The sequence below is a fragment of the Anomalospiza imberbis genome, chromosome 1 (genome assembly GCF_031753505.1).
Source record: "Anomalospiza imberbis isolate Cuckoo-Finch-1a 21T00152 chromosome 1, ASM3175350v1, whole genome shotgun sequence".
Classification (NCBI taxonomy): Eukaryota; Metazoa; Chordata; class Aves; order Passeriformes; family Viduidae; genus Anomalospiza; species Anomalospiza imberbis.
In genome coordinates, this window is record NC_089681.1 from 93,625,277 (window position 1) to 93,650,279 (window position 25,003).

Consider the following 25,003-nt stretch of genomic DNA (forward strand, 5'->3'; position numbering starts at 1 on the left):
ATTCAGCTCACTAAGTGTGAGCTCACATGTGCTGAGCTTTCTAGGAAACCTATTCTTCTTCAGCTTAGACCCACATATGCCTGTGTATGGCCTCCCTCCACAAACAAATGGAGCACTCCTTGCATCCACATAGCTGTACTGGTAGTAAACCAAAGTAGGAAAGGAATTAATAAAAAATCTCAGTGATGCAGCATATTTTTTTCCTTGAGTTTTATACAGGTGTGTCATGTCTGATGCCACAGAAGGCATAAAATGGGGATCCTAATATAAAGAAATAGATCCTCCAGCATGCAGTAAGGCACAAGCAAAACCAAGTCCTTTCAGGACTTACATAATGTATGTTAACCAATGCTAATTCAAATTTCAAGGTGCTTCCTAACAATCAAAAAAGAGACATTAAAGGTGACAATCCCCAACTATTTCTAATAATTCCTTCTGAAATTCTGGAAGTGGTTCACAAGGACATCTTGAATATTTTTGTAAATGTGAACTAACACAAAACCTCAGAAACTGATTTGACCATGCAATTAAACGCAAGCCTTATTTTTGTTGCACTATGAATCTGGTTAAGTACTGCCAGATCAGATACTTCAGACTCATCCCATGTCACTGAGTTTTATTGCTGACTTCAGAAGAGTATTGGCTTTTCACCTTTTCCTTTCAGCAATTGCTATCTCACAGGCTACTTTTTTTGACTTTTTGTACTCTTGCTAACTTTGCCCATTTTTTTTTTCTTCTTTTCTTCTTTTTATCCTTGCACCAATCAGATTGTAAATCACATCAGGCCACCCAAGCAGTGTGATATTTTGAAGAGGAATTAAAGAGCAACAGGCAGCCACTCCCTTATGTGTACTTTTCCCATTATTTACCTTAATATATTTATTAATTATTTAGATTTGGCCAGAGAGCTCAGTGAGAGATGAGATTAAAATGAACAATGATCTAAAAATTGCCTATACAGTGTTCTAGAAAGTGGCAATCATAAACAGGGTGAGGTACAGGAGCAGTGTCCATATTGTCATTATTCACAACAATTACACCACATTGAGATGTAAAACCCACTGAATTTGAGATGAGTTAGTTTATGACTATTAGAAACCCATAACTACTATAATGAAGACAATTGTCAATACAAGGTAGTGTTTTTTCTATGCAGGCAACAAGGATATATTGTATGAACCTGCCTCTTAACTTGGGATAACAAAAGTACTTGCAGAAGCTGTATTGCTTAGTTAACCCTACAGTCACCTTGATTAAACAAATAAATGAACAGATTTCTGAGCTCTATTATAACACTAGCTCAAATTGTAAAATGCAAATCCTTATCCAAAGCAGAAAGTATTCACAGTCCACACCCTTTTCCCTTTGCCACAAGACTCAGTGTTATGCTCCTCAAATCCTCCTTACTTGTCATATAGCAATTATATAAATAATTTGAGAAGTAATCCTGAGTTGTAGTGACATGGCTATAACAACTTTAAAAATGAAGTGCGCAAAATACCTTCAGAATTTTAAGTTTTGCTTCAGAATTTTGTTTTATTCATCAGCTTTATGGTAAAAATCAGATAGAGGACTGGAAATTGATTTCTTATTCCAATGTAACTAGCTGACATCAACCTCAAGCTGTGGGTTAGGCTGTGATGCCTAAAGGAGGCATCTGTGGAAGCATGGAATCAGCAGAGAACCCAGATGGCTCAAAGCCAGATAAACCCCATGAACTTTCAATAGTTTTGTTAAATACTTTCTGCTTAGCAATATAAACTATTTGGAAAATAAGTAAAAAAATCTGACAGAAATAAGGCAACAAAATTTATAATAAATAAATAAATAAATATGCACACACACATACATATATATATATATGTATGTATGAATCCAGGAAAACCACCTATTTGAATTGTGTACTTTTCATATACAATAACTTATTATCGCATTAGAAATATTCTCTGGGTAACATTAATGGGCCAAGTTCACCTTCTTTGCCTTCCATAGTGTTGCACCTGCATACAGCAAAGATGGATTTGACACCTGGTCCTTCTTGATGACAATACTACATCAATTGCAGTATCAGAGAATAACTACTGAATGTCAGGTACTACATCATTTTGAACTAGCATATTGGTTTGCTTTTTATATTACAGAAAGTAGTTTATTGCTTCTAATGACCAGAAGGTACGTTATGAAGACAGCTTAGAGATAACACTATGAACCTTGAAACACTGAGGTTGGCAGATCACAATCATGAAGTTATTTTTCTTCTTAATTTGCTGTTTGTATTTTGGTTTGCTGAATGCACATGCAACTAGTGATTTAATTGTGCCAAAAGTGATATGTCAAAAACATTTAGGAAAACTTACTGTTTTGTTTTACTGAAGTCAGGCATGAATGGCATGCAGTAGATTGCAAGGAAAACCAAAAAAGACATCCATTTTAAAATGATATATAATCTCCATGCACATGTAAAATGCCTCTTAAAAAATCAATAATCTTTGTTAAAAGTGTGCCTTTTTGCTTCTTTTTATACAAGTGTACATGCAACTACCTGTCCAAGCTAAAACTATTTACAAAATTTCATAGTACAATACATCTTTTAAAGTGAATAATACATGAAAGGCCAATGTTTTCTGTTGCTTTGTAACACTGTACAAGATTAAAAATAAGGCATTATAATACAGGTTTATCACAAATTAAAATAATGTTGGTTTTCACTGTAATACAAAATTCTAACTTGGAAGAATATTATGGCTAAATAGTCCTCCTGCCTGGGCAGAACACATACAGAATCTGGACTTGCTGATGTAAAGAAAATGCATTCTTTCTGCCATAAGCATGAATCCAACACAGGAAAATGATTCACACTACTTATTAATGTGTCCAGACTCTTCAAAGCACTGAAATGTCACAGGTCGTATACTGTTTCCATTCAAACAGTGACACCCAACTACTTTATTTTGCCTGACAGATAAATTACAGGCAAAAGTGTGAAAGAGATTTTGGTGCATGACCTACTCTTGTTTACAGTGTTGTAAAATATTCAGTTCAGTATTGACATGAGACACTGCTATAACCCAAGGCAGAGCTTGGCCTACAGAAGCTGAACTCCTGACCTTTACAAACATACTGAACTGGTGATTGCTGCAGGCCTTGCAGATACATAAGGGGATGCAGATTCAGCTCTAACAAGCTGAAGCTTTTGGCTCTCAGTCTCACCTAGGGAAAGCAAGGGAAAATTGTGTTTGTTTGGTGAAGATAAGAGAGTGTCACTAACCACAGTGCAAAGCAGCTACAAAAAACTATGCATTTCACAGGCTGGGTAAAGTAGATTTCTAGTCAATGTAAATGGAATATGTTTGGAAATATCTAGCCAGTAATCCAATGTAATGCCAGTTTGCAATCTCAGCAGAGAATACTAATTAAAAAACCATTTGAAGATAAAGGTAGTATAGGAATACTTAGAAATTAGCTCTCAAGACTAAAGATCTCTGACAATTATATGTTTATATAAAGAATGAAAGACTTCAATTATTACTATTATCTGAAAGAGAAAACATGCAAACTGATGTGAAATATTGTGCTTGCTATTGATAGACATTGACATGCTGAAATGGCATCACTTTTTTGTAGCACTTGTATCTGTTAATTGTTTCAAGCTAACAGCTGCACAAAACAGTGAACAGAAGTACAGGAGGCTATTCTGCCCACAAATCAACAAGTTACTATCCTCAGATGAACACTGGGGACTTTTGGTTGCTGTGGGGCAGACTCCTTGACAGGGGTACAGCAAGGTTACCTAGGCAAAAGTTACAGCACTTGACCAGAAAATTAATATATGCAAGACAGGAAATACAACGGCATGCAATAAGATGGACACAACACAAATCCCACAGAAATCCAGGGAAATCCTTCTGATGATTTTCAGGGATATTGGAGTGGGCCGTATACCATCTTAGGACAATTGCCAATAAAACTTTTGCTTACAGCCTTCTCTAATTTGGCAGAAAATGTGCATTTATGAGGTTTTCAGAAGTATTACTTCCATTTATATTTCCCCTCTTTCCATGTATAAAACTTATTAAACATGTCAAAGAATGCAGAAGAGCTGAGAGATTAAATATGTCATTTAAAGCTGTCACACAAGAGCTGAAATTAAACAAATGTAGACAGAACAGGAAAATGGGGAAAACTGTATGAGTAGGGAAGGAAAGCATAAAGATAAGAGCACAGCTTCATTATATCATGATTTCAATGGGCACTTAGCTTTCATTGTTGAAATGGTTGCGGAACCCTGTCTATCATTTTTACATTGTATTTGACTAATTTGTGCCTTAGCTGAACTTTCTTCATAAATTTATACTGCTGAGTCCAGGACTACAAAGTAATATATCATTTTCCCCATCATAAAACCAGCAACAACATAATAAAAATACAAAAAACATTAATGACAGGATAATGATGTTAATGATAATGAATTTAATGAGAGTGATGTTAACCTGGTCTATTGGTAGGTGTCCCTGCCTATGGCAACAGGGTTGGAACTAGATGATCTTTAAGGTCCATTCCAACCCAAAGCATTCTATAAATCTATGACTTGAAGTCTAGAAACCAACTCCAAATGTGCCCTTATTGATTCTGTAAGCTAGGACATACACATCAGCTTGCCTGCAGTACCAAGAAGCCATCCTGGCCCACTCAACTGCTCTGGGAGGCAGAGACCTCCTCCAAAAGCGCAGAATGAGAAGTTAACGATGGACTGTGCCTGTCTGGTCCTTTCCATTCAACATGGAAAACATTCTCACAAAAGTCACATGCCTTATTTGGCTGTTGGAAAAGAGGATCAGGCATTGAAAATCTGTGGACCAATTCTAATTAATTATCACCTGCTAATAATTTAAAATGTTAACATGAATAATCTAAATTTACCTTGCTACATGATCTCCCATTGATATTACCAAACTGGGAATAGGTCTGGGAAAGGGAACAGTCACAAAAATATCAGCAGAGGGGACAATTCACTGTCCACTTAGTAAAAGATCAAAGAATCAATGGCGAAATGCCTATATCTTGAACCTAACAAAAAGAATAACAAATAAGTAATTTCACTGAAAGCTTTTGGGTGGGCCAATGGGTGTGTTTGGTCGATGTGTTCACATACCACCAGATCTACTTCTAGGATCAGAAGATGCTTTTATTTCATTATTATCATTATTATGCTTTTATTTCATTATTAATTGTACCAAATTCAGTGAATTCAAAAATTGTGTAGCATGGGCTCTCTGAGAGAGGAACTGAGTGATTAATGCTATTGCACATAATGCTTTCCAACTTGGTTAAATATTTAACTTACCCATGTGATTATTTAGTTCTTATAAATCTGTTAGAGAACATAACTGTGCAGTGTGCTTTACATGAATACCACTTACTCAGTTTATTTATGTAAATATTTGTTCTCTTAAACCTGTATTCTCTACATGTATATTTTTAAAATTATTTGAAAATCTCAAAACCAGAAATAAATTGTTCTAGAAGAATATCTGTGAACTGGGTAGCTCCTAGGGAGATAAAGGAATGCAATGACTTTCTTCAGCTCAATCAGGGTGCATATTACCTGTACAGTACGATTAAGAAGCAGGTCTCAGGTTTTTATAGTCACTTTAATCATAAGACTAAATTTGCCAGCTTTGTAATGAAGCACCCAGCAGTCAGGGTACATAAAAATTAATTTAAAACCCTGCTGAAAAACACTGGACTCCCACAGTATCCTGAGTGGAGAACAGAAATTCTTGCAACATTTCTTTAACCATTTGCATCTACTGACATAGTGCTGTCATATACTTTTAACACAAAAAATTACTGCTCCAAAGCAAAAGCTGATAAGAGGAGACTCAGAACCTTCTTTTCACTGAAATCTGTAACAAAATAGGCCCACCAAAGGGAAGTGTGGAACCTAGTACATGAAAATTTTCTATTAAAATCTGTACAACTTCTGCATTCTGGAGTGATTGGAGTGAGATTTTTAGTTTTGTGGGTTGTTTTTGTGGGTTTTTGTTGGGTTTTTTTGGCTTTTGCTATTGTTGTTGGTTTTTTTGAACTTTTTTTTTTTTTTTTTTTTTGCGGTGGTTGGAGAGGGTAGATTGTTTTTCTTGTTAACAGGAAGTTTTGCATGTTTTTAAACAATGTAAAGTTCTACTTCTCTTTCGGAAAGCAGCTGGGGTTAGTTAGCCTGTGAATCCCTGTCAGGACACTATGGCACTTGTCCATGCACTGCATGTCCCTCAGCAGGATGACCTTCAACTGCCCCCATGTTGACTATGGAGTTGCACTCCACATTTCACATCTGGATCATCACTTCAGTATGAAACCATAAACAATATGATGTGGGCAGCAGTAGAGAAAAAAGCAGCCACAATACTTTCCATTTTATGCAGATTAAGAGTAGGCCTCACTCTCCTGGCACATTTATCAGTGCTCCTCATTTGGCAAAGTTTGACTGTGCTTGTTTCTCAGAATTATAGCTTTCTGTGATTGTACAGCTTTGAAGAGTGAGTCTGGATAGAATCAAGGTATAATAAAACTGTGGCAAAATTTAAAAATCAGTTAATATATAAAACTATGTTGTCAATCATACAAATGTCACAAAACTAGCAGCAGCATGTTTGCCACCAGTATAGGATTGTTCCTTGAGCTGTTTAGAATGGTAAATCCTGGACTTGAGCCACAGGACTTGTGCTATTTCTAAAAGCCTGAAATAATACCATCCTTCTTCTCCTCAGTAAAATCAGCACTGTATATACAGGAATGTTTCTGTATTGCAGAAGCATATTGCTGTGCTTGCAGGGTGGCTCCTCTGTCTTGCACAGAGTCAAATGACCTACAAAGAGGCAACAAATTCTTTGCTCTACCACTCATGTATTTTTTTTAATGGAAAGAATATATATTGTTCTTTTGCCTAAATTTTAAGCTCTGTGATTTATCTACTTTATATCTTAGTGTAATGGTTTGATTGAAAGTTTCTGGAAGTTTTTGGAGCATGCAAGGAGAACTTAAACAATGTAGGGTTCTGTAATTAGCTAAATCCAGTCTTCATTAATCTGCCATGGATAGCACAATAAGCACTGTTCTCATTGCATTAATTCATAGACTAGGAGCATAGTTTCTCAAAGTCTTGCTGTAGCCCTGGAGAGTCTCCAGGCATTCCACATTCCATGGTTAATGCAGCTTTGCTAATCCCAGGCCCAACAATTCTGGCTATGACAGAAAGAGAAATCTCTTTGCTATATCTCTGCAGGTGGATGTGTAAATAAATACATATTTTTGTGTTCATCTCTATAAATCTCTATTAAGTCTACACAGAATTATTTGTATGTGTGCATATATGGATTAAAACACATATATACACACACACACATAAATAATTGCTTGTACATTTATCTATTTTTTTCATTTACAGTTTAAAAATGCCAAGAAAATATGCCTAATTTCCAGAAAATCCCATTTTGACTTTTCCTAACAGAACTGCTAGCCCTTATATGTTCCATCCCAAGAGTTCATTACACAGTCCCCAAGTTCTCTTTGGTTGGGTTGTAGTGGTCCTTGGTTAATGACATGGCCAATGACTTCTGACTTTTTAGTAAAAATTCAGGCAACCATTGCTCTCCAAGTTCACTGCAAGTGGCACAACCAAATCTCCTGTGTTCTATGTCTCCTTCACAGCTGGCACAGAAGGAAGATAATGCAGTGTTTGGTTTGTGTGAGTGGCAGATGCCTGACCTGCTCCAAGACCAGGTTTTACAGTAAAGCTAGCAACTGAGGACACCAATGGACAGCTGGTGCCCAATTTTGTTTGAATGTTTGCTCTCCCATAAGGGCACATTTTCCGCTCTAAGTTTAATGACCGTGTTTGGGAATTATTTCCATCAGTCTTTCCTTCCAGGAAATAGGTCAACATTTCACCTTTTCCCTTTACACTAACTTTACCCCTGCACACGAATTCATAACTGCATCTTTTTAATATCCGCTGAACTTCTTCTGTCACCTGAAGACAGAAAAAAAACAACAAACCTGTTACTTTTTTCTGTTCATGTAATTGCCCACCCCTCTCCATTTTACTTCTTAATCATGAAATATCCATTAATAGAATGGGTTATCACCTACAACTGCTCTCAAGCTCACTTAGAATTTTCTTTGTGAAGTAAAAGATCACTGACAAAACTGGAATCTGAGAAGCAGAATTTCTGGTCTTGAGTTAAATAAATACACAGATTAAGTTTCATCCAACAGAAATATGTAACCAAATTGTAAGCTGTATCAGTTTTAGTTATGTTAATTTATTGCAGAAGACCTTTTTGTCCCTGGAGATTAGACAGATATTTCAGATAAGTTACTGCAGGTGTTTATTGAGCTTTTGAGAGGAGCACCATAGGTTCTAGTAGTAGAACAACAGTGTTCTCTGTCTGCATCACCTCTCTAAACCAAGGTATCCAAGCAATTTTTAGAGCTACATAAAATGTAGTAAGATGTAAATGAGCATAGATCCTTTCCTTGAAGGTCTTATTTAGGCAAAAGTTCTACAGCACAAAGACCAGCAGTTTTAACATTCCCAGGCTTACCTTCAACTGTGTGTAATGAAGCAAAGAACTCTTGTTTCTTTTGATGGGAAATTATATATTTGAGGATTTCATTGTCTCTAAGGAGTGAAGTGTATAAGATGGTAAACAACTATACCTCTGATGGTGAGTCATCTGGAGAGTGTTGCCCTCTCCATAAAACAAAATGAGGCTGTTTTTTTAGTGTTCTTGAAAATGTAGCCACATATAAAACAGGAAGTATGTAAAGTTTGCAAAATTGTCTTAGAATGCACTCACCTGAATCTTTCCCTGCACTCCAGTACTATCCATCCGGCTGGCAACATTCACAGTGTTCCCCCAGATATCATACTGTGGTCTTCTGGCTCCAATGACTCCTGCCACTACCGGCCCAACATTAATACCTAAAATTAAACAATGAGTTTGGTTTTCACGATTATCCAAAGGAAACATGAATCCTGCAAAACACATGAATCCTGCAAAACAGATTTGATGCAAGTGTCTTAGGTTTGTTTTTTCTTGTAATACAGTAATATATGTTAACATCATAAAGCTGAGTCAAGTGAAGTTTAGGTTAGGTGTCAGAATTCAAGAAGCATTTGGACAATGCTTTCAGGCACATGGTGTGACTTTTGGGCTGCCCTGTGCAGGGCCAGGAGTTGGGCTTGATGATCCTGATGGCTCCCTTACATACTTGAAGATCCCTTAGCATATTCATGATTCTATGACTAAATTATTGCCAAGTGGACTTCTGCCTTTGTAAAAGTCTTAGAAACACATTAAAGACATTCCTTGAGATATCTTATTGGAAATCTAATGTGATCGACAACATAAAAAATTGATTCTTCTGTGGATTTTTAAAAAATCCAATGTTTGTTTAAAGAAAAGAAGAAAAACAGTCGTAGTGCAGAGTTTAGCTGAAAATGGGACAAACTGTTAAAGATCTTTAATTGTTCCCTGTAACTTCCACTGCAGTTGCATATATAAAGCCTTTTAATGGAGGTTTTCCAAGTGGAACAGAAATAATGGTCTGGAATACACAAAGATTGGGGTAAGGGAAGTGTGTCAGGTTGGTTGTTAGTACTAGACAACTCAGATCCCAGAGACAGTAAAAGAAGACAAAAGTATGTGAAAATGGCTCAAACATATTGTTTTGGAAACTGCAGAGCTCAATTCTACATTTCTGACTGACTTCAGTATCTTGTTTGGAAGATAAAAGAGGATGTTCCTTCTGAGTGCCCTGAAGAGTTGCAGATACTAAACCCTGCATGAGATTCTGTGCAAGGGCTTTTCTAGGCAATTTATGCAGCAGAATGAGGGTTAGATATTTGATCCTTTGTGGAGCTGGAAAGACAAATTATAACAGAGTTCAAAGAGAATTTCTGGTTTATAATTATTAGGATGTACAGGAGGTCCAAGTTGATATAACTCTGCTATTACTGCCTTTTATGTCTTTGGTCATTTTCAGTCTTCTGCTGCTAGCAACCTCAGTTTTCCTGTAGTCCAGCTCATTCTCACAAGTCATGAAAATATACAGAGAAAGAAGCTGGAGAAAACTATCAGTGTTAGAATATGCCATAAAATGAGAACAGCAGTAGAAGTACCACTGGAGAGGAGCAGGATGCATGAAGAAAGGGAAGCAGAGAACTTAATCTCTAAGAAGGCTGAGAGAAATGAGTGGTAAGACATAACATGTCAAGGATTGCATGGGAAGGGTTGTGTTGTGCTGACCAGAGGATTTGATTTGTTGGAGAAAACAGGACTGGTTAAGGTGATTTGGTATCTGTGGAGAAAAACTCCCATTGCACTTTAAATGCCAACAAAGCTTTTGCAGATACAACTTAACGTAATACAGTGTGACCCAATTTTCAGCAGCTTAGCAATGCAAAGCAGTGTAAGTCACAAGAATGGGTACACTCATAATATTGTATAAAATTAATGGTGCACTTTCCTTTTAGGGGTGCATAGATTAAGTACACACACTGGAATTGGAGGGAATTACAATTCCTTAATACTAATGCACACCATCCAGACTGCTGACCTTTTACATGGATGTGACTCTCTCACTAACGGAGAATTTTTATGAGTGCAGGATAGGTAATCCTTTGCTGACAGCACAGGAAAAGCCAATGAAAAAAATCTTCTGCTTGTATGATAATTGTAGAATCATGACTTACCAACTCGCAGGACAAAGTCATTGTAAGACTGATAGTTGATTTCATCAAGAACATCAAACATCTCTATTGCAAAATCTGCCAGTGTACTCAGATGGGAATAAATAGATTTTTTAGCCTAGAAACAAAATAGTGTTGTACATTAGATTTGTATGGTACTGAGATGCAGGTTAAATACTAAAGTGAAAAATAATGAGAAGCTCAAACAGATGTCTTAGGAAAAGAGTCTAACCAATTCTTTTGTTTGTGAAGGGAAACTTTTGGCGGTAGCTGTAGCACATGCATTCTTTTTTTCTGCTATTTGTTTTTTCTTCTCTCTCTCCTTCTGATTTCTGGGAAGAGTGGAAAGCAAAGTTCCCGTGGTAAAGTGGTTATGTTGCTAGAGAGCTGCAGATGTTTGTTTTGAGTGTGGCTGGGAATATAACCTGCTTTCTTGCAAAACTACCTTACCTGATGATTATTAACTACAGTTTCTGCCTTCTTCTCCCTTTGGGGCTGTTGCTAACTTCCAGCTTCCATGGGGTGCATGCTGTTCCCATTGACACAATTCCTGTTAGGTTTAATCCTGTGAGGTGCAGAACACCCCTATGTTTTTTCTTTCCAGGCAAGTTGAATGGAGCTGTTATCAAATGTATTAAATGAACTAAAGTTTTTTGCCCAAAAGGGATCAAATGAAATGGTGAAGTATTAACTTGTAAATAAAACTCCAAACATAATAAAATAATTTTTACAAATTCAGTCTTATTAAATTGTGCAACTAATTTTCGGAGGATATTGTCGATTCCAAAACTTATCAAGCTTCTAACATAATTCTCAAGCTCATGAAAGAAATATTTGCTACAAAGTAATAAAAATCTAAGCAGCATATTATTAGAAAGTGGAAAAGAGAGCTTTGCATATTTGTTTTGTAGCTCATGCTCTCCCCCCAGGATCTAACCTCGGTTAGTTAAAGACAGGTTACCAGAATAAACCTTTGACTCATTTCAGTATGACTTCTCTTATGTTCTGCTCTTATCTGAATAAGAAATATGAATTTTAAAAACAAATTTCAAAAGTGAAAGTAGGCTAAAGGTAGGATATTGTGAAAGAAATGCAGGGTCAGTGGCAGCTTCAGTAGGGTGTTACACAACAGGACTGTGCAAGCTGGCATGAGATGAAAGCTTGATGAGTTTTTGCCATGATAGTGAGATTTTATAAATGCAGTGCTAAAAAATGGCTGAAAAAACTGAGAAACAGGTTGCTATTTCCTTCATTCATCTTAGTTTGAAAAGGTTGCTTTATGTGGCTAGGAAATTTACAAAAAATTATGAAAGTCATCCTTGTGCCAGTCCCAACTTTTGGGAAGGATATTTTTATTTACTTGCCTGGATGTCTGGCATTCTGTTTCTTTCAATGTGAACTAGCTAGTTCTACTCTTTTCAGAATCACCAAAACAAAGGAAGAACAAGAATTAAGCTTAAAGAGCTAATAGATACATTTCCAACAGAGAAGGATAAAATATTTAATGTATGGAATAGGGAGAGAGCAGTGAATAGTTTTACTTGATTTTTAATCTTTATGTTTCCTCTCTTCCATTTATTTGATGTCTGATGAATGTTCTGTTTATCTGCAATGCCCTTCAGGGTTGCAGGAGAAAGGACTGGTGACAAATACTGAGTGCACTGCAGATGTCAGATGCCTCTCAATATGATTAGGGCAAACTCTTGAACCTGCACTGAAGAACACAAAGTTAGGACCCTGGTGAAGTCAGGATCCTGGTGAAAAAGAGATAAAATGAGTTTATATTGTGAAAAAGATCTACAAAGAGTTTGGTTTGTGTGCTGCCCTGTTGATAGAACAAGCAATTATTTATTAAACATCAGAGTAGTTACTGGAAAGACTGCCCAGAGCATCACAGCAAAGTCACTGCAATAGAGGCAGTGAGCATTTACTATAGTCACCTACTGAAATCAAGGTGCAGAAACAGGAGTCCAGTAAAATAAGGGATTTAAATATTTAACTTCATCAGGGTACTGAGCCCTTAAGTGTATAAATATTCTCAGTTAAGAGCACAATTAACCCCATCCACTGCTTTCTGTTCCAAGTCCAAATTCTAGTATAAAATTAGTGATTCAAAATCAGAGGTTGTGCCAGATTTTCTGTTGAACCTGGAACACTCCTGGCAGAGGGAAGACCAGAGGCACTTGAGTGTCTTACGGCTCCTCATTGACACATATGACTCCATGGGACAGACCAGGGACTGTGTGAAGCTGGCAGTGATTGTCTGTGCATGACAGGTCAGACAAGATTATCAGACTTCTAATATACAGGTGTATGCTGAAGAACTACTGGGAGACTGGCAAGAGGATGTGAGTAATTTCCATTCATTTGCATCACATGAACAGTAAGGAGAGATCACAGAAGAGATGAAACCCTAAGTCAAAGTAAAAATTATTGTCTGTTTCATATGACAGACAATTTTTCTGCAATACAGAATTTTTAATAAATTCTACATATATAGAAAAAAATCAATATTTGCTCCAAGATTTAAAAGGAAGACAGAGTTCTGTACAAGATCTTCTGCAGTGATTTGAAATGCATTACTATCATAAGCTCAGTACAGTATTTTCAGTACTGTACTAATTCAGCTGACCCTTCATTCAACAACTATAAAATACAAGAGATATACATGTTTTGGTTATGGAACATATGCTGCCAAAGTTACCCAATAACATAGTTGCTTTGAGTATTATAGTTCAAAGAGCATTTATAGCAGACACAAAAGTATGCCACTGCCTGTTTGCCTCAGATCACACACTGAAAAAATTCTAAAGATCAGTGTTTTTTGGTTGTCTCAGAACCCATGAGTCAAACATTTTAGGATAAACAGATTTATAAAAATACATTCTTTTTTTGGTAATGTATAGATTTCTAGGAATGATACAAAGGAGGCATCAGCTGGAAATACTTTGCAGACCAGAAGGTTAATTGTGTGATATACTCCAACATGATTCTAACCATTGATTTAAATGTGGTCTTGTTTTTCATTTATTTAGCAGGGATAGTTGTTGCTAAAAAGTCCACAGGGCATCTTCTGTTTTTTTTTTTTTTTGCTTTTGCCTTCTAATTTTGAATTATTTTGCAATGCTAAACCATATGCACTAATGTATTCAACATATATCTACAACACATGTACATGTATATCAGAACAAGGGAGAAGTGTCTGGAAACTCTGGGCAGATGAGGTGAATGGATTGCTTTAATTTTCATACTATTCTTTTATAATATTTTAATGATTTAGTTTTATTAGTGTCATTACTAATGTGCATAGTACTCTGTATATTATGCACTTAATATAATGCCCACAGGTTTTTCTGACTTTCCAGATCTGCTTGGAAATCTAGGAAATCTCTGTTACAAGACAGTGACTTTAGGTAAGAATAATATTCAGGGGTAGTGATGAGGATACAGAAGAATGGTGACACAGACTTGAAATGGGTTTGAAACGGGTTTGACTTTTTTTATTGCTGAGTAATTAAAGCAGTAAATAGAATGCTAATGGTAGAGACAAAGAAGAGCTGATTTGGAGGGACCAGGTACAGTGCAGCACTGTACCTAGCACAAAGTTCCTGTCCATGATGGGGGTTGGGAGAGGATGTTTATTTTAGTTGTAGGTTACATTCAGATTTCAATATTAAAAATATATGTAAAAACTGCCTTTTAATTGTCTTCTGCTAGTTTTGCAGCAATTCACTATGCCTAGAGTCTCCCTTTCCCTGCATCTTACAAGGACATCTAAGATACCAGGTTTAAAACACTGCCACTGATTTAGAGGCTTTTAGACACCAATTTGCAGGGAATTCAAAGCTGCAGACAATGAAATCACAAGAGAAGCCACATAAGCAAGTGTGGCTCCAGCTGTTCTTTGAATTTCAGGTTCAAAATGTTGTAAAAGTCATAAAAATTATCAATAATCTCACAGAATTAGTTGTGTTTCTGATGTTCCTCTGGAAATTGAAGGAAAAAGGTTCCTTCGCATGAAGACTGTTATGTAAAATCTTCTTACCTTAGTTCCTGAAGTAGGTACGAGTCCCACAGCTGCCATATAAGTACTTCCAATTGTCTTGATCTTTTCAATATCCTTATAATATTCTTTGTCCATAAGCTTTGTTTAAAACATAAAACTGTTAAATATTACATAATATTTTAGACAAGAAACCACAGTTATGAGACAATATGTGCAAGTTCATTAAACCATATCATATTTGCTAAGTTGAGTCTTGTCCACTTTGAGGTCAATGAAAAAACTGCCATTAACTTCCATTTTTGATACTCTTCCTATATAAGAGAAATTTTAGGTCAGAGTCATGTGCCTAAAAGTACAAACATGGCACTTTAGAGAAGCCCAGTGGACACCAACTATGATTAAATAGGATGCTAATAGTACTGTTTTATTAAAAAAGATACACTGGTTTACTTCAGATAATCTCATTGATAGTTATTTAGTAGAACTGATATGGTCAAAAGACAAAGTGTTTAGACCTTACCTCATCAAAATCAGCAATAATTTCATTTAACAGGCGTAAACATTCCACTCCCATGTTATTGCCATCCAATTCGATATAGAAATCATTGAAATTTGGGATGGAAGCAAACATCACTCCCACTTGTGAATATGACTGGTAATAAAGGTCCTGTATTTAATAAACAGATGTAATGTTTATTTTAAAAGATTAATCTAAACTAAACATCATTATTACAATATTTATTCTACTGCTAAGCAATAGCTAGGACAAAGGCCATCCATTTTTCTAGAGACAAAACCAGACTTCTTAAAATAATGTTGAAAGATATCTTCACTCAAGACCACAATAGAAAATCAGCACCTAAGGTATTAAACCAGTTTAAAACAACTTAGGGTTTTTTTTTTCTGTTTTGACATAGAAGCAGTGAGACAAAATTTGGACAGAGTTTTAACAGTTATAGAACTTCTATTGTACGAGAAAAATAATTTCATTTTCTCAATCTTGTTGTGTAAGTAAAATAAGAGATGGACCAATTTTATCCTGTGGTACATAACTGGTCTCACTCTTTCAAGTCTTTCCATGTGTTGTGGAGTCCAATATAATATAATGCTCTTCTGTATGGTAATGTTTCTGCTTTAAAATTTGGAAGGCTCAAAGAAAGCAAAATCACTCTTCTGTGGTTCAAATACTTAGACCCAAACTCTCAAGAACAGTATCATGGACATTACAGCTACTCCAGTGCTGATGGTTTTCAGATGACCAGAAGGACTCTCATAAAGCCTTCTTGAACCAACTTATTTATTCACTCAGCCTTTTATGTTAATTTGTGTCTTCCTTAAGTATGTACTTACTCTGTTTTTAACTTTAAATAGATGGTTTTGGTAATGGTAGCATACTTTCCAGAACTAGAGCGGTTAATACATAAATGTCTGGTAATTCATACACTTCACCATTCAGAACCAAACTGAACTCAGGCAACACTGTGATAAATTCCAATATTCTACATTGATTGGAAAATGGAAAAAAAAGTGATTTACATGCAAGTACTTGGTTACATTGATGCTGAATGACAACCTTCCCTTATCCTGAAGTTTATTAAAATTCTTCAGAGAAGGAGGACCATACAGCAAAAGGAATAATCTCAAACTAATTATTGAACAGAAATTTTTATAAAGCTGCTATTTTTACATGAGCAAAGCTTTTTTGCAAGCCTTTCTTGAAAACATACAGGTGTAAGGTGGCCCAATCAACACAGGCCCATACAGCATGTATTTAAATTTTATCTTGGTTTACCATATTTCTTGGATTAGACATAAGAAAATGCTGTGCAACGTGGGCTGGCAACAGGTTGAAAAGAATTCTTTTATTATCCAGCTTGACTCTCTCCATATCATCTCTCTCTTCTTCTGCCTGTTGGAATAGAGGAAAAGAAAAACCATTCCAAAAAACAAAAACTTAGCTGAGCCTATCAAATAGCTTATATTAATTCATCCTTTGGAATTAAAATTAGCAAAATGTAGAGTAGCAATGTAGACTGAGAACAGTTCTCCTGTACCATGCTTCTACATTAGGCAAACACCCTTTAAATCATTAGTAATTCAAATTAAAGTCTCTCAGCTGTTTTCAGGGTTTGATCAGCTAAGTGTATTGGTATCTTCTGTAGTTGTCTGTTCTTTTAAATAGAAACTTGATATGTTTACAGAGTAAGCCAGCTTACTGGCACACTTGATGTGTTTACAGAGTAAGCCAGAATAATCCCACTTAAATCACATTGGCCTTGGAGGCCAATTACTTCCCAGGTAGTTCAATACAGTGACAGCAGTATTTGATCATCTTTCAGACAAAAGAAGCCAGTGAGAATCTCCAGTGTTTAAAGCAAACCTGTGTACTTTGCAGTAAAATTGAAACAAATCTGATAAGACTATAGATTCAACAGAGAAAAAGATTTTAAAATAGAGCATCCTTAAGAATGATGTACAATTTCAAAAAATGATATAAAAATAGTCAACATTTCTAGAGATTGTTTTAATTATGTGGGTGTTTGTCATGAAAATATATATAGTTCCTTCACAGCAGAAATTCTGTTATTGATATGAATGACAGCATTCAGAAAGACTGCTTAGGAGTTAACACATCTGAGGTCCCTAACCCAAGATACTGGCATCTTATTACAAGTGCTTGACTCACAGAGTTAGTGTGAGTCATATAGTAGGAAACTATTTTAAAAATCCCTTATTTGAAAAATATTGAATATCTAGGAATCTCATTTGGGACTCCTAGGTTTGCAAATTCCAGACTAGTTGTTTGTAGATTCATGTGCAAAATTACTTCTCTGGAATTTGCTCCTTGTTCTTAGAGTGACTTTTGGCCTCGCACTGATTTCAATTAGAAAACATTTGATGAGTATCATATTCATGTCACAGAAATCACAGCTTATTCTTTATTCTTCAATCACACATACAAATAATCTACTGTGATCTCAATGTGATTTTTTTTATCTAATTACAGTCAGTAGAAGACTGGAAAGCCAAATTCCCAGGCATTGTTGAGAAATCTCGGTCACATAAATCATTGATTAACCTGTTCTAATCTTTCTTGGGGTCCCATTTATATCTGAAATTTGGTATCCTGATCTAATATAAAGTCCACATAATTTCTCAGTATCCATTCCTATCTAAGTAGGAGAAAACCAGTCACCTCTTGCTTTTGTATAGTCTAACAATATTATTTCATATGATTTTTTTTCCCGGGTAGCTAAGTTTTGTTTTCCATGACAAAACTTCGGAAACAACGTTTTTATTCAGGTTACACAGTCTATTTGGCCTGCAGTTTATTCTGTATTTTATAATTTCTTTACAAGTAGAAATAATTCTGAAAGAGAACTGATTTCATAAACATAAATTCTTCAGGAATTGTTGCCTTTTTAAATAGGGGTGGGGTGGGGTGGGGTGGGGTGGTGTGGGGTGGGATGGGATGGGGTGGAGTGGAGTGGAGTGGAGTGGAGTGGAGTGGAGTGGAGTGGAGTGGAGTGGGTGGAGTGGAGACACTGCAACCAGGCTCTGTTGAAACCCTTGCAGAAGAGGGTACTTGTTGGTACTTTTTAGTTGATAAGCCATGCAACCGCTGGAAGCATAGGGAGATGAAAGAACATGTCCTGCTATTGAATCAGAAGCTAAGGCAAAATTGCCCTCCTTGAACTGACACGTATCCCCATCCCAAGGTTATCTCAGATATTACACTGATGTCAAATGCCTCCAAGGCACGACCACCCCTCACTGAGTAATATGTATGACTAATGTCACTCAAGCTTTGCATAAATGTAAAGAAGAATTAAGAAAGGAGAGAAGACTCCATCATAACTTCTGGGATTAGCTGGTATGCTGAACCTCTCTTCTTCCCCATATGGACACCTGTGGGTAAGAAGTGTACTCTATGAATGCTGAATGATTATCTCTACCAAGCTCTCACTGGGGATTACAGCTTGTCTGTACATTGCTTTGAATACATTTTTGCAGTCAGATACTATCACCAGCAATCCTAAAACCTTAAGTTCTTGCTACTGTTTTTTTATTAATAAAGAGTCTTATCTGCAAACTATTAATGTGGATTCTTCAAGGGCGCTAGCAGTCAATGGCAGTGAGTTAAGGTGTAGAGACCCATGTCTCTCTTTTGGCATGTGACCCTGAACAAATCAGTTGAACTGCACTCCGATCTAGCAGACTACTCCGTGAAGGGTCCCCATAGCCAGCGGTGCTGGCAGACTGCTTAAGCAATAGGATCTCAGCTTTCCCGAGTCATGGTCAGACAAATCAAACACTAAGGGTTGGAGAAAATCTTCATTTTCACATGAAAAGCCCCTAACATAATGGAAAGTCCTTGAATAATATCATGGTGATTCTGGTGATTCTGTGATTCATGGTGGGTAATAATAGGAAACCCAAAATAGGGGCAAAATATGCAAACAGAAGAACAAGGGGAGTGCTCTTACTTTTTTCTTCCCTGAACTATTTGAGGCCAAACACCTCCTAGCTAACAGAGAGGGAGGAGTGCACTCTCTCCATGTGTTCTGGGAGAAATTTGTGCTGATAATACCCAGGTGGGGCAATGCAGTGCCCTGAAAACTAAGCTGTGTTAGCTCTGCCTGACCTATTCCCAGAACTAGAAGCAAAACATTCATGGAATTAGCATAGCATTCCTTCTGAGTTACTTTCTCATGCTGAAAAGCAAAGGCATATTATCTTAGACAACACAATGGGTTAATACTGCTGTATTGTTCATGGTACCTGACATGGAGTCTCTGCATGGACTGCACTTAAACCATGCCATCCTGCTTTATTATTGAAGCAATCTGTTAGGAATATGATCGGAAGTGTACCTCCTCTGCTACTACTGCACAGAGCTTGAGTATCTATCCTCTTGCCTTGCACTGCCCAAGACAGCTCTCATTTATTCAGTTCCTCAGGAGCTGCCTGGGGAAAGAGGAAATGTCTCCTTGCATCTCTCACAAGGGAAGATAAAGGAGGGAAGGTGAAGTAAACAAAGACTTGGTCATGTCCTTAGTGAGGACTCTAAAACTATCCCATCATAGAGATAATATAGGGAAGGGAAGTAAGGGAATTACTGCTATTTTCTGGAACTTTTTCCAGCTTCCTGCTTTCTGCCTTTCAGGGAAGTGCAATGAAAACTGTCCTTCCTCCTTGTGACTCATGAGCTTCTAATGCCTACTCTTGAGCAGCTGAGATTAGGCATCATTCTTTCTCAGGAAAAACAGACTCTGGAAACAGAGAAGGCGTACTTGGGGCAGAAAGATTAAAACAGCACAGATCACAGGTACTTATATTCCTGGTGGGAATATTATCCAAACAGCTCAATGGCGTTTAAACCTTCATCTGTTTGACCCTATTCCCATTGGTTAAATAAGGAAAGCTGCCAGCATGATATTTATGCAATAGCTACTAGCTTAATAAAAGACAGATTATTGTGAAAATAAACAAGAAAGAAAGTGCATTGGCATGACGAATGTAATTTTTCACATTCTGCTGTTTGCTTAAACCTGTTTGGTATATGTGGCAGCTAGGTCATCTCGTGGAACCCAACTATATTGCAGAGCTGTAGTACTTAAAAGCAGGCTTTATTTTTGCATTGGACATGGTGACAAAATTTAAAATGTTTTTAGTACTATGACTTTTTTTATCAATCTAACTAACACCTACTGCATTTTACATAGTTACACATGATCCTACAGTTTTTACAATGTTGGCAAGTGGTTACACATCCTCTGTCTGGGAAGTGGTCTTAATAGTTGTATCATCTGACAGTTTAATAAGCCTAAAAATGCTGTAGAATAGTCACTGACTAAATAGACACCACATGAGAATACAGTTTCAAGATTCATTTAAAAAGCAGCTGGGCACCAGTGCCATGGGAATCTCATTTTTTGCACCTGAAGATGGCACTACATCCACAGGGAGCAAACACATCACATTGCTTTTGTAGTGCCAGGTTTTTGAGAGGAAGTGCTAAGACACCTGGCAAGTCTTGCCTGTAGGTTGTAAAATTCGTATTTCTTACGAGTGTAATGGGCTAGAAAACACAGCAGAATGATATTCTAGTATTCCCTAAAGAATGCACCATTTGAATGCATCAAATTAAGTAATATAATCGTATTATTCTCGTTTTCCTCCTGTGGCAAATTGTGGGTGAGTGAGCAACTACATTTTTTGGTAGTTTTAGGATCTTCATGAATTTAGCACTTTTTTTTTTCTCCCAATTCTGTTAAATAATTTGCATAATCAAAAGTGATTATCAGTCACAAATAAGTAAAATCTTGCTATTCATAGTTATTGTCATATGAGGAACACAGAGTTACACAATAATGTTATGCAGAAAATGAAATTCTCCTCCCACTGCTTATTAAAAAAATCAAGAAAACAACCAATATGTATTTTCTGAAAATACTGGGATATTCAGAAAAGTTAAATCTGGCGCAGAAATAAAACCATAACAAATCAACAAGAGCCTGTAACACCACTGATTTGTGAACAGAAGGTACAAATATAAATGTTTTAACAACATATCATCCATAATAAAGTATTTTTCCATGCAATGTACATAACTTCTACTGTATTATCACTGTTCTGGACATGCAACCTAGATGAATGGTAGTTGGATTAACTTGTCTTGAAACTGTGTAATTTTTCTTAATCAGTTTTTCTTGTTTGAAACTGCTCTTCTTCAAAGTACTCTTTTCCCCACAATGGCGTGAAAAAAAATGTGTGGAATTATGTTTTCTTCAGACCTTAGCACAGACCACTGAATATATATCTATGTATTCCTACTGATTAGTTTCAGGATACTTTCATGGTTTAAAGTATAATTTAGTAGTACTGGACTATTGTTCATGATGAAATAAAAGAAGTTATTAAATCCTTTTTATTGCAGCTTATGCCACAAATGCTTGTATTCATCTGAGAACATTTTTACAGTAACATGAATGTTACTAAAAGTATGCAATCAAATTGCTTGAAGCTTCCAGAATAGCCCTGGGGTCTGAAATTCCTCCAGATGTAAGCCAGCAATTGAAAAGCCTCCTAAAATGACAAGCTGATCCATGTTGGAATATCTTCACACACCAAGGACTGGCTACTGGGAGATGCAAATCTACATTTAGCATTTGGTTCATGCAATTCATTGTTTGCACAAAGAATCAGCACACTCACTTTGCAAAATAGAAAATCTCCATAGATCCTGTGCACTAAGTCAATGGTCTTTCTAAAACTTCTGTTACCAGAAATATAACCAAATTAAGCCAACATGGTTTAATGGTAAGTAGTACTATGGCTGTACAGAAACATGACCAAGACTGCTTTTAGCTTTATAGAGGACTACTGCAGTCCAGCAGTTACAGAAAACTGGCTCTTATTTGTTGCCTCTTAAAGGCTGCTGGACAATTAGTAGCCTGGAGTTTGCTAACTACTCAAAGGCAGCTTTAACATGTAGGTATTGCCAATAAACAGTGTTTCCGGAGCCTTTAATACTCAGATTTTTACTGTGCTGTAGAACCTAGCAAGTTCAAAGACCATGTGGGGTTTTCTTTGTTTTGTTTTGGTTTAGTTTGGTTGGTTTTTTTTTTTTGCATATTCATTTGAATAGGTAAGCAAAACAACTACTTCTGTAACATCCATCATGGACAGTACTCCTGGTTGTTACGTTAATTAGTCCTTAGACTCAATATCATTTACAACCAATACACAGAGTGGAAAGCAGAACAACATTTCTTTTAACATGTTATCCACTATTACTTACTGTACAGGGAATAGATCTTCCACTTGGAATTGAGAAGATGAAAGGCATATGCGCAGATAATCTAAGAGGCCAAGAACATAATCACTGAAATCATAATCATTTGAAATCAGCATACTGATTTCAAAGAATGCTAGTTATGTTGATCCCTAAATTCTGAATTTTATACCTAAACTGTTTTTTTTTTCGTTTCTCGTTATTATCACTCAAACCTCTCACACAAGGTGGCACGACATATGTCTCTGATTTACAATTGAAAAAATCTGAAAATGGCATTTGGTTTTCTCAGATGAGAAGCACTTTTTGAAATGGTACCTGAAAATGCCAGTGGACAATATTGAAATTTCACATCTTATCTCTCTTACTGTCCCTTGGAGAAAGTGCACAATGGTTTTAACAATAGTGATGATGACTAGGTCTTTTTATATAACTTGTCTCCAAGAAAACAGAAAAAGTCCATATTTCGTCTTTTACCACTGTCCAAGTCCAGGTCTGGTCTTTCATTAGAAAAGCATGCCATACTCCTGTACTCCAATTTTTTAAACCGATTAATTGCTAATTAAAAGCTAACTTAAAACTAAGAATCTTTGAGTACTTCCATTAGCAATGTACAATTTGCCATGCAAGTTGCAGTTGCTGGAATAATGAAAAGTGTTTAAGATGCTGAAACTCACTCTTGGTCCACTGAACGGTCACAGGATAGCAAAACTGGTACATTACTGCTACTCTATTTCAGGGCTAGGAATAACATACAGAAGGTTTTGTATTAATGTATAGCATGGCACTCACATACTTCCACTGTGTGCCAACCCATAAAAAATTAGTGACTATCCAACAAGGAAGATGCTGCACTGAATTTCAAAATCAGGCAATCTTTTTTTTCCATCTGAAAATTGTATTTGGCACCACAGCAAAGAGAAGCTAGTATCAGTTTATCCAAAACAACTTTCTGAGGCTGGCAGTCACAGCAGTTATCAATACTGCAGGTCATAAGACAAAAATTAAATTAAATTATCACACTCAGTTGAACTGTACAGAGTTAATGGAAATTATAGAACAAAAAAATCTTAAAGCATAAAAGAAGGGAACACAGTCTTGGACATCAAGTCAAACAAGAAACCCCCACACAGCTTAACTGCTAGATAGAAAAGCTTTTCAAGCAGAAAATAATAGAACTAAGTCATAACTGATTTCTCCATTTTATGTAATGCAGTGGAGCCAGGGATGTGTTCCAGTGAACCAGTAACCTATGTGTTCCAGTCTTTATGTTATGTGTAAAAGCAAGCACTATAATTATTTAAATGGTCATCTTGACAAAATAGTTAACAGGGTGCAGGTGAGAACAGGTGTGTAAGTTTGGATAACTTCCAAATTCCACCAAATAAACTTACATATTCAACTTTCTCCTTCCCTTGGGGGTCAGGGTTAAACACTTTAGAGGTGGGAATTATACTGCTGAGAGGTGTGACAGGAGGCAGACATATCCTGATGCCCGAGTTATGGCTAATATAATTTCTATAGGTTTTTGCTGTGGCTATGACAGTTAGGAAATATATTTTCAAAAATGGTCCCTGCACTTGGTATCTAAACAAATTTCTGATCTTCCTCTGGGAGAGAGTTCCATAGTTTCTTTGTATAACATAGGTTTAAATATTTCCTTTTATAAGTTTTACCTGCTTGTTTTTGATTTACCTGAATATTGATTTACTTTCACTCCTTTTTGTAATATAAGATAAAAACTCCCATGAATTTAATTTTTGAATCTCAAATTTATATTGTTAACAGTTTATTCAGAATGCATCTTAGATATAAATATATTATTTGATTAATGATATACTGGAGTAACTGCAAAGAAACAAAAGAAATCACCTCTCCAGAAAAAATGAATTGTAAAGGTCTGTGGAAAGAAAGCTCTAAAATAATCTTTCTCTGTGAACCCCAAGAGACATGAAAAAATTTGAGTGTCTGAGTCCAAGTAATTTGTCCTGAAAGTATTTGAAAACCAATTCAAAAGGTCAGATATCATTTTGTGTGCATTGATACTATGAAGTCCAATGATTTACCTGCACTGCCCAGAGGTAGTCCAGACGCAGTTTCAAGTCCACCTGTCTTGAATGCAGTGCTAAAGCACAAGAAAATAGCAAAATAGCTAGTATAGGTTCACAGCCACGCATGTAAAAGGAGCTGCCCCTTAAAAATAAGAAGAAAATAAATGGGTTATTCCAGGTCTAATACCTAACACTGCACATTTAATATCAGATCCTTAGTTTAGAACACATAGGTACCTCCTAATCACTAGCTTTTCCTGAAGAGGCTCATCTGGGCAGGGAGATGGGTGATAGTACATCTGATTGCTGCATCACATGAACATACCATTCTCGAGGATTTTTAGATGCTAAGCATTATTGTGATGTGTGTGCACGTTTTTAATTAGGAAATA

The 25,003-nt window shown here is 36.3% G+C and overlaps 1 protein-coding gene across 3 annotated transcripts in view; it reads right to left on the minus strand.

The window, feature by feature from the left end:
• Positions 1–6,132: 6,132 nt before the first annotated feature.
• The window catches only part of ADCY1 (adenylate cyclase 1), a 145,116-nt gene continuing 126,245 nt past the window's right edge, over positions 6,133–25,003 (minus strand). For 2 of the 3 annotated variants that reach the window (XM_068200298.1, XM_068200307.1), the window contains exons 14-20: positions 24,627–24,753; positions 16,555–16,671; positions 15,283–15,429; positions 14,802–14,900; positions 10,760–10,874; positions 8,862–8,986; positions 6,133–8,032 (exon numbers count right to left, since the gene is read on the minus strand). In XM_068200298.1, the coding sequence (XP_068056399.1) occupies positions 7,694–8,032; positions 8,862–8,986; positions 10,760–10,874; positions 14,802–14,900; positions 15,283–15,429; positions 16,555–16,671; positions 24,627–24,753 (1,069 nt within the window). In that variant the 3' untranslated portion in view covers positions 6,133–7,693. Of the gene's footprint in view, positions 8,033–8,861; positions 8,987–10,759; positions 10,875–14,801; positions 14,920–15,282; positions 15,430–16,554; positions 16,672–24,626; positions 24,754–25,003 lie in introns of those variants that run through there. The other variant, XR_011002487.1, reaches the window with a different exon arrangement.